The 12119-nt window shown below is 43.1% G+C and overlaps 1 protein-coding gene across 7 annotated transcripts in view; it reads right to left on the bottom strand.

The window, feature by feature from the left end:
* KIF16B (kinesin family member 16B) overlaps positions 1-12119 on the bottom strand; it is a 284805-nt gene that overhangs the window by 58509 nt on the left and 214177 nt on the right. Inside the window, exon 24 of one of the 7 annotated variants that reach the window (XR_015555655.1) lies at positions 5146-5518. The exons of 5 other annotated variants lie outside the window; for them this stretch is intronic. Coding sequence is in view for 1 of the 2 variants with exons in the window: in XM_087445642.1 (XP_087301768.1) it covers positions 5357-5518 (162 nt within the window). In the remaining variant the exon portion in view is untranslated. Of the gene's footprint in view, positions 1-3440; positions 5519-12119 lie in introns of those variants that run through there. One more of the 7 variants, XM_087445642.1, reaches the window with a different exon arrangement.

Consider the following 12119-nt stretch of genomic DNA (forward strand, 5'->3'; position numbering starts at 1 on the left):
TTTGCTCAAAAGTCCTTTCTCAACGATGCCTTCTTCGGATATCCTATCTAAAACTGCATCCTCCTTTCCCCAACTCAACACTATTTACTCCTCCTTCTCTAATTTATTTTTCTAATAAGCACCTCTAATTACCTAACATGGTATATATTTACTTATATATCTTGTTTTTTTGTCTCTTTTCCCCACTAGAAGGTAAGCTCCAGGAAAGCTGGGATTTTTAGCTGGTTTTCACTGCACCTTAGAAGGATACTTGACATGTCACAGGCATCCTGAATGAAGAGTTGAAAAATGGAGGTCCAAGTGGACTTGTCTTAAATATACTCAGGCTCTTAGCTGACAATAAACCAGCAATGCCTTTTTTCATCTCTCTGGGTAGAAAAGGTCTTAAAAAGGCCTCAAGCAAAATTAGCATAATTAGGCATATCAGGACATCTAGCTTGTGGGGCTTCGGCTTGTAGTTTCTTCTTCTTTGTTGCTATCACAGCTCATTAATGTTGGACCATTTTTTTAAATCTCTAATGAAAGGACTATGTCAAATCTACCTCATCATTTTGGGTTTCATTCCTCTTTCTCACCTTGGCCCCAGAAAACTACCTTCAAAAGGGATACCAATTTCTCTAACAACATGCACATACCCAATATTGCAGAGGACTTGGCACGGCTAAGTGATTTCCCGGGTAGTAGATATCAAGGGTTTTTGGGCACAAGATGACAAGACAGCAAGAGGAAGATAAAATCCCTGAAAGCCCTCAAAGAGCATCCAATACACTTACTACTGCTTTCTTGATATCAGCCCCCAGTGCTTACAATGGGATGTGGGATGCTACCATGGTAGGTGCGCGGAGCTGGGAAGGGACAGAGAAAGAGGGCCCAATGTGCAGAGGACTATCCAAAGCTTCATACGTGTGTTCCTTTGAATTGGGCTTAATGAGGTCAGTCAAGGTATCAGAGGGATCTCTACCTTCACTGTGTTACCCTGGTGACTCCAAGAGTCCCACCATCAATGAAGAGGGAGGGGACTCTCTGGAACCATTAACACTGTGTATATAAGTTCTCCAAAATGTTGAACAATGAAGATCATTATCGGCACATTCTGGGTAATGATGTACTTTGTTACCTCATATCTTACTTGATATTTTAATAAACTCCCAGGAGTAAACCCACACAGATCTCAATGACTTCTGCCCTCAATATTTCAGCCTAAGTCTAAACCAGTGGTTCTCAAAGTGTGATGCCTGACCAGTAACATCAGCTTCACTTGGGAACTTGCTAAAAATGCAAATTCTGAGGTCTCACCCACACTTACTTGATTAGAAACTCTGGGGTGGGGCCCGGCAATCTGTGTTTTAACAAATATTGCAGGGGATTCTGATGCAGGGTAAAGTCTGAGCAGCCTTGCCGTAAACTATTGTTAGTGCTGCTGCTCCAAAATCAGATATGGTCAAGTCCCACTACCTTCTCACCACCCGTACCCCCAAGACCAAAATTTTCCAGGCTGACTCAATGCTACCTTTTGAACCCCAACTCCCAGTGGATTAAAAATCTCATGCTTCAGACAACTTGTAAACACAGGAATACGGCATGCTTATAGGTCTTTTGAAGGATCTTTTGAACGGCCCCCTTGGTCGTACATCCTGTTCTTCAACTGGAGAGCTCCTGCTCAGCCTCCATGATGGGGTCCAAAACAAAACTTCTCCCTTGGCAGCATCCCCACTCCTACTCCCTTCTTCCTGGAAGAATCACTCCCTCCTCCGTGATTCCTTAGCATTTAGTTCACACTTTGATCAGAGCACACATCACAGCACATTAATTATATAATTAATGTTGTACTAATTAATTTATATAACTGATATTAATAATATAAATGTCTCTCTACCCTACAAGATTTTAAGCCTTCTAAGGGAATGAGACTTTGACAGTAATTGGGGTGGGGTTGAGGACTCTGATTGTCGAGATAAACATTTATTGAGCTACTACTATGTGCCAGGCACCATATTAAAGGCTGGTAGTTTTCTGAGAGATGTACTTAAGATGATTTTGCTTTTCAGATCAGGTGAGGGTTCCAGGCTTGGCCCAGATCAGTCAAAATGGATAACAAGGCTTGCTGCAATCTTGGCTCCACTTACTCTTTCCTAGTGGTTTCTTTGAGGTTCACCTGAATCAAAGATTTTAATTAGTCACATAATAGTATGATTTTTTTTAACTGCACCGAGAATATGGTGTATTCTCAATATATTTTTAACACAAGTCTATAGTGAGACATAAAGAGATTTCCAAATTCTTCACCCTTGAGATTTTTCACCTGAATCCAGGTTAAATAAAGGGATTACAAAGGCTTAAGCTTCCTACTTTAAATATAAAACCTTTAAATCTCCCCTCTTTAAATCTCTATCAACACGTAAACAAGATGAGGACAATGATGATGAAGAATGAAGACTGTCAGTGATCATATCAGAAATGGCAGGCAAGCAACCACAGGTGTCATCTCTCCATAGGAAGATGGCCAGATCACTTCTCTATAATGGAGGTACCTTCATGCCCAGAGCCGGGGAAATGGCGCATGTGAGGCTTGGAAAAACTACACAGACAAAGAAAATATATATTAAAGTCCTATTTTGCCCCAAATTAAAATTGGGCATGGGATGAAGTGTCAATGTAGAGGGGAGGGACCAAAGGTCACTATAACAAATAAATCAGATCAAAATACTCATTGTTTTCCTCCCTGTTGAGAATGCAGGGTATCATTACTGCATATCTTTGAGGAGCAAATTCATTACTTCTCTCTCACTGAATGGTTCTGTTGATACAAATCCATCTTTTCCAGGCCATAAAATGATCAAGTGCAATTTAAACACCATAAACATGTCCACAAGATGGGCATTTACTTATAAACAATTCTCAATTGAGTGCGCTTCACAAATTTATGTTATACACATATTTTGCTGTTTTAAGGACTGTCGATTTTAAGATCTGTCATCAGTCTATATTTGCTTGTGTATATCTATCTGAGTAAGGAGAATCAACAATTTTCCATCCAAAGAAAAATGCTGGCCCCCATTTAAACAGTTACTTGTAGAGTTCTCTTCAACAACATTTATTTTTTAGCAACATATGGAGGAGCTACCTGAGGTATATAAAAATAAGACTCCTTATAGTTAGTAAGAGTTTGGAGGAAACGGCCTAACACCAACCTAATACATACCAAAATAAAGTTTTGTCAGATTTTTACAAAATATGGTCTTATGCAGCATAAGTTATAGTTATAACTAGGAACATGTTTGAGGAAACAAGAAATACATAACAAATGTTTGAATCTGTATAGTAACAAGCATTAGTAGATTAGATTTAATTTAAATCTCTTCAGACAACTGTTGCAAATGGAACTAAAGCAGAGGTGGGAAAGGAGGCCAACAGCCCATTCACCACAGCGATGGCCTATAGAGATCACAGCCTGCCATCCTTGCTCTGGCCCACCTCTAAGACCACCAAATCTCTCTGAGGACAGACAGCACCAGTGCTTTCAAATTTGTGATAGGCACGCTCACCTGATGCATGCTGAATCTGCTGTCTGTCTTCACTGTGAATGCCTATAATCTCTCCTGGTCTCCTAGCTCACCTCTCCTCTTCTGATCACTCACCTATAGTCCAGGCTGGACTCCAGGTCAGTCTCCCTGCCACTGGGGGACTAGCACCTCAAAATCCCTAGCTCCGTAGACCTTCTGGTGGGGCCCCATCAGACCAATCCCTCAAATGAGGCAGCCTATGGTGCCAGCTTTTGCTCGTGTGCTGCCCAGCACTGCTGCAGACAGCACCCCCAGCACCAGCAGGAAGGGAAAATGCATTTACATAAAATTTATGCTATTGTAACTCAGCAGGGTCACTCCTACTTGGAAATCCTTCCAAATTACATTCTCTGTGATGAATATTTAAAAATGTTCTAGATTTTCAATCCTCACAGACAATGATCTTGTTCTACTAAGATGATTAGGGTCACTCAAGACCAACTCCCTGAGCACCCTTCAGCCCATCTCAAAAGCATGCTCTTGCAACATTTATTCTCCTCCTCCCTTCAAAATCTCTTCGTCTTCATTTTCCTTATTCACGTCTACCTGAGAGTCCCTCCCCAAGGACGGCCTCAAACTGTACTACTGCCTCCAACTAATACCTCATCTGTACCTGTCTACCCTTAGGCCTCAGTGTTCCCCTTGCCTACAATGTCCTCTCTCTCATCCTCACTCATTGAAATCCACCCATCTCCCTCAGGTCAACAAAAATGTCAAGTCTTCCTGACCGCCTCTCTACGACTCACTTTGCTCTGCACAGTTCTATTTTTCTGCACATTTGTCTCCCCTGACTCAGCTGACCCTTGAGTACATGAACTGATTATTCATCTTTTCTGTTCCTCAATATCTTGATACTTCTAGCGTAGTCTTTCTAAAAATATATTACAGATCCCAAGTAAATATTTGTGAAATAATAAATGAATTAATAATGGAGACAGTGGGGCCTAGAGTCTCTTTTCAATAAATATTTTTCTACTACGTTTTCCAATCCCCTTTCTACCCTGAAATGTGGGCAGTAGAATGACTTGCATTCTAGGCCTTTTCTGACTTACTTATAACTGTTTAAAGTCTTTAGAAAGTAGGCATTAGGAGAGATAGGAGAGTGGGCAAAGAACCGTAAAACAAAGAATGAGATAATGTCATTTACCAAATACCTTTTGGAGAGAGGAGTCTGTTGATTTAGAAGAAACAGTGTGATAAATGATGGGGCTAAGGTGAGTGCAGGTAGGGGTGAGACTCCTAAAAAACACATCGAAAAACAAAAGGTGGTCTCTAAATGGCCTTTAAGGGCGTGGGTCCTATTAACCTCAGAGCCTTATGTTTCTGAGTGCCATGGTCCTCTGGGTCTGCAAACTTGGGGATAAAAGTCAAGCAGTTGAGTTGGAGCTGAATCTCTCCCCCTAGTGAGGGCACAACAGTTGGCCCTCCCGGGGGACATCTAGGAAAATGGAGTGGGAATGCTGGTGCTGTGAGGAGAACATAACTGTCTAACGGGGTATCTTCAGATATTTGCTCTGATATGTGCAACATACCCCACACCCTTCTCTGGTTCCCTTAGGCAACTTCAGGCAAGTTTACGTACCTTTCTTTCTGGGGTACCCAAAGGAGCGCTGAGCTCTGTAGCCAAGTAGACACAAAGGAAGACACTGTGCCAGGGGTACTGGAAGCAAGGGAAGGGCTGCCAATTGAAGTATGTCCACAAACTGCATAAGGAGCTCCTGAACCAAGCAGGCACCCCCTCCACTGCAGTGGCCGCAAGACCCAACAGCTCCGCCAACTACAGAAATGTCGTCTCAAAGGCACCTGAGGGAAGAAGCTGGGCCCAGCAGGAGGCGGATGGTCTTATAGCCAGGACACTGAGCAAGGAGAGAGGAGTCTAAGTTCCAATCCCAGATCTGCCCCTGTGTGTCGGGAACGTGGATGGGAGGTGCGTGGAGTTTGGAGAATGAAGACTCCTGAAAGTAGGGGAACCATGCAGACATAAGATTAGACAACCTATTATCCAGGAAACTCCCCAGACATCCTTCTGTGCAGGTGAATCACCAGCAAGTACAGAAAGTGCCTCAGAGCCTCTGGCTTTCAAACCCGGTGCAAATCTGGTGTGCTGTGAAGAAAGGAGCCCAGGGGTCGACTGCCGAGTTACACCATTCTCTACCTGACTGAAAAGATGCAAATCAAAGAGGGCTTTCTAGCTGACCAAAATCTCAGCCTTCTGCCACAACTAGAAATAACGACTTTATGTTTCAATTTCAGTACTTTCAAAATAGGGGTAATACTGTTTATTTTAGTATACTTACTTTATAGAGTAGTTTGAAGGCAAATTTGATAGAATGTACAAAGACCCTAAGATTCTGATGAGAGATGTCTTTCAAATCCAGGATCATTACTAATAAATACCTCTCCCTTCCCCTAACACCTGTGTGAAACAGGTGAGGAAGAGGGGGAATTATTCTACTTTAAAATTGTGGGGATTGCGAGAATGGCAGCCTGAGAATTTTCCTTCAAATTACCCAGATATTCAGTGGCAAAGCTCGAAATTCAAACTCTCTACCAGTTATCCCTGAAGAATGGAATAATGAAAAGCTCTGGATTAGGACAGATTTGGATCCTCACTTTAGTCCAGTCACTAATTAGCTGTGTGTCTTTGGCTGAATTACATAACTCCTCTAGGCCTCAGTTTCTCCATCTGTAAAATGGACTCAGTGACACCTGACCTGCAACTGAACCGAAAAAGTGTGAAGCAACTGGCAGAGTGTTTGGATCCTCAATAAACGGTAACTCCTAGCACTGATCACTTCCTAAAGAAGGGCCTTTTATTATGCACTATTGAAAGACAATGGCATCCCCCGGCAGCAACTGCAAAAAGGGGAGGTCAAATAATTTTGTGATTTATTTTAAAACAAATGTTATGCTAGGAAGAGATATAAAACTCTCAAAACTCTGAAATTAAGGAAGAGGAAATATTAATGTATTCTTATAGAGGAAACAAATTTGAAATGAAAATTCAAATTTCATTCAGACGACTCTTCTCTTCTGTGCTGTGACTCAATCTCATTTCTTCTTCATCATTTCTCATATGGGCAGTATTTACTTTGTGAAGATAATCACAACTGCCCAAGTAAAAGCAATATAAAAGTTCACTTTCTTTGTGTGAAAACAGGGACACAGGAAAAAAGTTTTTTCTTAACTTTTTCAGTGAAAAAGTTCTCAAAGAGATAGGAAGGGTGCTTAAAAAAGAAAACTTAGGATAAAATATGATTCTTCAAGTCTCAATGTTATTTCTTTCACTTGTTATTTAGGTTTGAAAATGGTACACAAACCGAGTTTTTGAATCTAGATGGACCACAGCATACACAACACTCCATTTGTCTCAGCTGTGTTAACACACACGCAGGGAGATAATTTATCAAGTGACTAATAAGCAGAGATTCAGACGCCAACACACAAATCCTTTTGAACATTTATATTCTATCAAGTTGGGAGTACTGCTAAAAGATGTATGTGTGCATAGTTTATCTAATAGACTGGAATGGCTCTTATTTCTGTTCTGGCAAATAAAGAGAAATTTCTCTGATTGTAAATGTGATTGCTTCAACTCTCAAACTGCAAATTTTCTAGGCATTTCCTCTTCATGCTCCCTGGCAGGTCTATCCACCATCAAATTCTCCAGGTTTGTCAAAGCCTTACCAATAGCCCCAATTTACAAAGTGCTTGTGACTTGGCTAGAATTCAAGATAAAAAGTTAAAAACACACACAAAAATAGCAATAAATAACAGCAAATTTTGAAAACAGGCAAGAATTTGGAAATGGTCACCATGTCTAGGGCAACACTAAAAATGGCCTCAACTTCTAAAGAGTGCAGAAAGCAGTGATATGTAGAAGGTACATTAAAATGAGTAAGCAACGGAAGCACTGCAGATGCGCCGGAATAAAACTAGACTAAAAATTCAGAGGACTTAGATTTGACATGGACATTTGGTACCTGGATCTACTTACTAACCGTGTGGTCTTGTGCAATCACTCATAATTTCCTAATTCATTAAATGTGAATAATAACCCCATTTTGGTACAATTTCCCCATTTGTGGAAATGTCTGGCAAAGTGCCTGGAATGAAGAAGGTGCCTGATAGATGTTAGTGTCCTCTCTTGAAGAGAGGATGCAAACTCAACTGTCTACAGGTTTAGTCAGGAACGAAACTCCAAGAGGCCCCGTGAGTGTAAGAGAACAGGGAGCAGAGTGGAAGTCCATGTATTATTTGAGCCTTCAATTCTGCTACAAACAATGGATGGAGCTCCCAAGAGGGGCTGAGCACAGCCACTAAGTAAGCTAGAAGCTTATGAGATATAGGCAGATCTCACAGAGTGTGTCAGAACAGATAACAAGTAGGCAAGCAGCTTGTGAGACACAACAGAATTCATGAGATATGCTAACTATAGGCCTATACCCTATAAGGCATGCCAAAGATAGATAGAATAAATAAATATGATGAAAGATATAAGATGTTACTTAGAGACAGAGAGTGTTAAGTCATGATTATGCCCACTCGGGGCCAACAGCTATGTCAGCCCTGAATTGATCACCATTGGTAACAACCGGCTTGGTCCCATGCTGGCCCCACGTGGGCTCTACTCAAGAACAGCAGGTGAAAACCAGGGATGGTTAGCAGGTCACCAGCCAGGCCTGCTGCCACGGAGCAAGCGTGTGGTGGATCTGGGAGCTCTGTGTCTGCCAAGGCCCCTTGTTCAAAACTCTGGTCCTAGTAAGCATGGTGGAAAGGCCAAGGTGGCAAGAGAGACAGGACAGGTGAACATGGTGTGACCCTGGAGTCAGGTAGTGTGCTCGCCCACTGCCTGCCCCTCCCTCCCCCTGCTTCTCTGTGTGTGTTTAAACTGACTTAATACACTGTGTGCTGGAGACTTAATTTGGTCTGTGAGCCTTTTTCCACTGAGCAGTTGAACTTTTTGTGCACCTGGAGGCTACTGTTCCATCAGGTGATCTCCTCCATGACAGGGAGCACCGGCGTCTGTGGCAAAGCGGAGGGCACACGCCCCACTCTGAGAGGAGCGGCTGCTCCGTGTTGGCCAGGCTTCCCATGTTTTCTGATATTTCATGGAAACTTGAGAAATCTGAATTTCCACATCAGATTTCCCAAGTTTTAAATGTTGACAACTCATTCAAAAATTTAAAAATCTGTTCAGGCCAAATAAAACACATCATCCACTGCCAGTTTGCTCCTGCTGCCTTAATACTGTTCCACAAAACTTTGTCAGTCCCTAGCCCTGAGGTCCCTGTCATGTGGTCTGTTAGTTGTAAAAGTTCCAACTTGAAATGCCACCCTGAAGTTTTGCGATTTACCACGTCTCACCTTCAGGGTCTCTTCTGTTTAGGGAGGACCCAGCAGATCTGAGAGCTCTCAGCGCTAAGCATCTCTTCTGCTCTGGGGCCTCACTGACTGAAGTCAGACGGCAGGGCTCACATATCTGAACTCACATGACTGAAGAGAAAATGCCCACCACTGACTGGGGTGCTCAGGGATTATTCTAAGGTGGTCTACAAGTTTGTGCTTGAAAACTTCCTTAAGGTTATACTTTCTCGCTATCATTTGTTATTCTTGTTTTCTCTGCTTCTCCCCTCTTTCTCAGGCCACTGACTAGGAGTTAGAGCAAAACAGGTGGCATTTTGGGGCAAGAGGAAAAGACTATTAAATGGTACCTTCAACAAAAATAGGTGATTCAAGTTAGGACAGGCGTTCCAGACATCATGTGTTTGAGGTTCTGCATCCCTTTGGTCTGCAAGTGGACCACACTGATTCTGGACAAAAGAGCTGATCTCCTGCAACCACGTGAGAAAAGGCGGGGACCAGTCCCTTCCTGAACAGCATTAGGGGGAGATGTGTTAGGGGGAGATGACACTACAACATGCGCTTCCAGGAGCAAGGGGCTGGAGAGTGCTCAGGTGCCTGGGCTAATGTCCAGAGGCTGCATATTCAGCAGAAGTCTAGCTCTCTGTGCAGATGTGCAAGAACAAAACTAAACTCAACTACTCTGTGGGAGCTGCAGCCTGCCAGAACCAGGACAAGGGTGTACTGGTGTGCTGGAGGGTAGAGTGGGGAGGGTGGGAGGGGAGGCAGGGAAGTAGGAGGCATCGGCTTTCTTGGACTCAGACACAGTCAAGAAGCTTGATTTGCTGACACTCTCACTGGATGACCAGAGCCAGGCACATCACGAGGAAGACAATGGGTGATATGGCTAATCAATGACTGAACCCACCAGCATAGACAGAGCATGAGGAGCCCATGTAGGGCTTTTTATAAAAGGCACACGGTCACATGATCCCTGAAGCTCTAAACAGGCTATGCCCACTGAGAACACCTTGTGGCCAGGCTTACGTGGGTCATATTGCTGAGTAATCTCTACTGAGTGACCATTACCAGTCAGGCCCTGTGTGAGGGCTGGGGACTCAGTGCTGCACAGACTGACGAGGGCCACGGGGCTTCCATCTGTGGGACACAACCAGCAATAAACACAACAGTGACAGGCGGTGACATCTGCTGTGAAGGGAGTAAACCAGGTGACGGTGACGAGATGCAGAATGAGTTGGGGGCACTACCGCAGCTGTCAGCACTCTAGGGAGAAGATGGAAGACAATCTTTTGTAAAGATTACTTCCAGTTTTTATAGGAATAAAAACTCTTAGGAAATATTAAAAAAATACACGACTGCTGGCTTATTTCTTTATATTATCATGTTAATATGTAAGTTAAAAGGCCGGGGATTTAAAACAATGCTGGAAACATCAGCTTATTTCTATGACATTAGCGTATGACAGTCTCTGTTAGCCTTACCCATAGATTTCCCAGGCTAGTGTTTAGTATTATGCTGAAATGTAACTTAAAAATGAAATTTTACCCACTCTGGCCCTAGCTAACTAAAAATATGGCAAGCATAATGCAGTGTGATTGATTTCATGTATCAATCACTGAAGTGCATGTGAAGCAGGAGTTTTAAGATAACTGCAGTAGTCCAGTTAGAGGTGTCACATGTGACGGCTACAGGTTAGCGTAGGCACATGTTTTACAGGCACATCCTGCTGACCAGCAGGTGACATTCAGCAATATTCAGCACAGAATGTGCTCTTCTCAGAGAGAAGCCAGACTGGCACACCTTCAGCTTCTCTGCCCATCCCTGACATCAGTTGGCAGGACAGCCATCTCTTGACATAAACGTGGACACAGTCCCAGAAAGCTGTGTTATGGGGACCCAGTGGAAGGTATAGCCACAAGGGTAATGGGTACTGATTCCCTGACCCAGGGGTTCCCAGGCACGTGTCCTTCAAGCATCAGTAAAATGTAGGGAGGAGGGCAATATGGAGATGACAACTTTCTGTATTGTCAAATACAGACATTAAAACAAACATCAATCCACAAATTGTGATACAGCCATACAATGGGATGCTATTTAGCAATAAAAAGAAACATATTACTGTTATACTTAACCACGTGGATGAATCTCTAAAACAACACGTTAAGTGGAAGCAGCCAGACATAGAAGAGTAAGCGCTGCCTGGCTCCATGGCTACGTGGTATGCCAGAACAGACGCAACTCATCTGTAGTGACAGGAAGCAGATCAGTGCTTGCCTGGAGGCTGGACGTGGGTGTTGACTGTAAAGGGGCATGATAAACTTTCTGGAATGATGGAAAAATTCTAAATTTTGATTGGGATGCTGGTTACATGGGTGTATACATATGTCAAAACTTACCAAACTACATCTAAAATGTGTGCATTTCACTGTATGTAAATTATGCCTCAAAAAAGTTGATTGAAAAAATTAAATGTGACCAAAAAACAAGACCTATATACTTAGCTATTCTCAGTTATTTCATAAAAGAAATCCCCAAAACAAAGAAGATATAAAGATGGTCCTGTTGAATTAAATACATTTAAGTTTAATGAAAAGCTCTATTTTTCTCATTTTAAAGCCCAGTGATAGGAACCTTCTCAGGACCCATCAGAGATCAGAAGATGAGCATTTGAGAACCTCCAAATTCCTCTCCCTGTACCCTACCTGGAACATTCATTTAACGATCCTTTAACAAGGCTCAGGACTATTTCATGCCGCAATGAACAGACCTGACTGGAGCTACCAGACTGGGGATTAAAACAAAAACGGCCAAGCAAAAGGAATGGTTTAAATAACTAATCAATTCTATCTAAGAAAAGAACAGGACGTAGAGGGAACAGAACGGGCGAGGGAGAAGCAGCAAGAAGACCTCCGTGGAGCCACACCTCCACGTGCCCTCATCTTCCTCGGCTCTCTGGGGCCTGCCAACTCAGCCAGCGGAGCCTTGTACCTAGTGGGCCCTGTGTGTTCACGAGTCAGCTCAGCCCCTTAAATGAACTGGAGCGACCACCAGCAAGTCACACAGCTCAACAGGGGTCTAATGCCAGGAGGCGGTCAAGACCCTGCCCTGCTGGTCACAGAGGACACAGTGCCTTGCTATGTGCATCAGGACCCCAGAAGACCTTTAAGACCATCATGGGGGAAGGATGGAAAA

Source organism: Ceratotherium simum, chromosome 21 (assembly GCF_057802395.1).
Source record: "Ceratotherium simum simum isolate JZ-2026a chromosome 21, ASM5780239v1, whole genome shotgun sequence".
Lineage (NCBI taxonomy): Eukaryota > Metazoa > Chordata > Mammalia > Perissodactyla > Rhinocerotidae > Ceratotherium > Ceratotherium simum.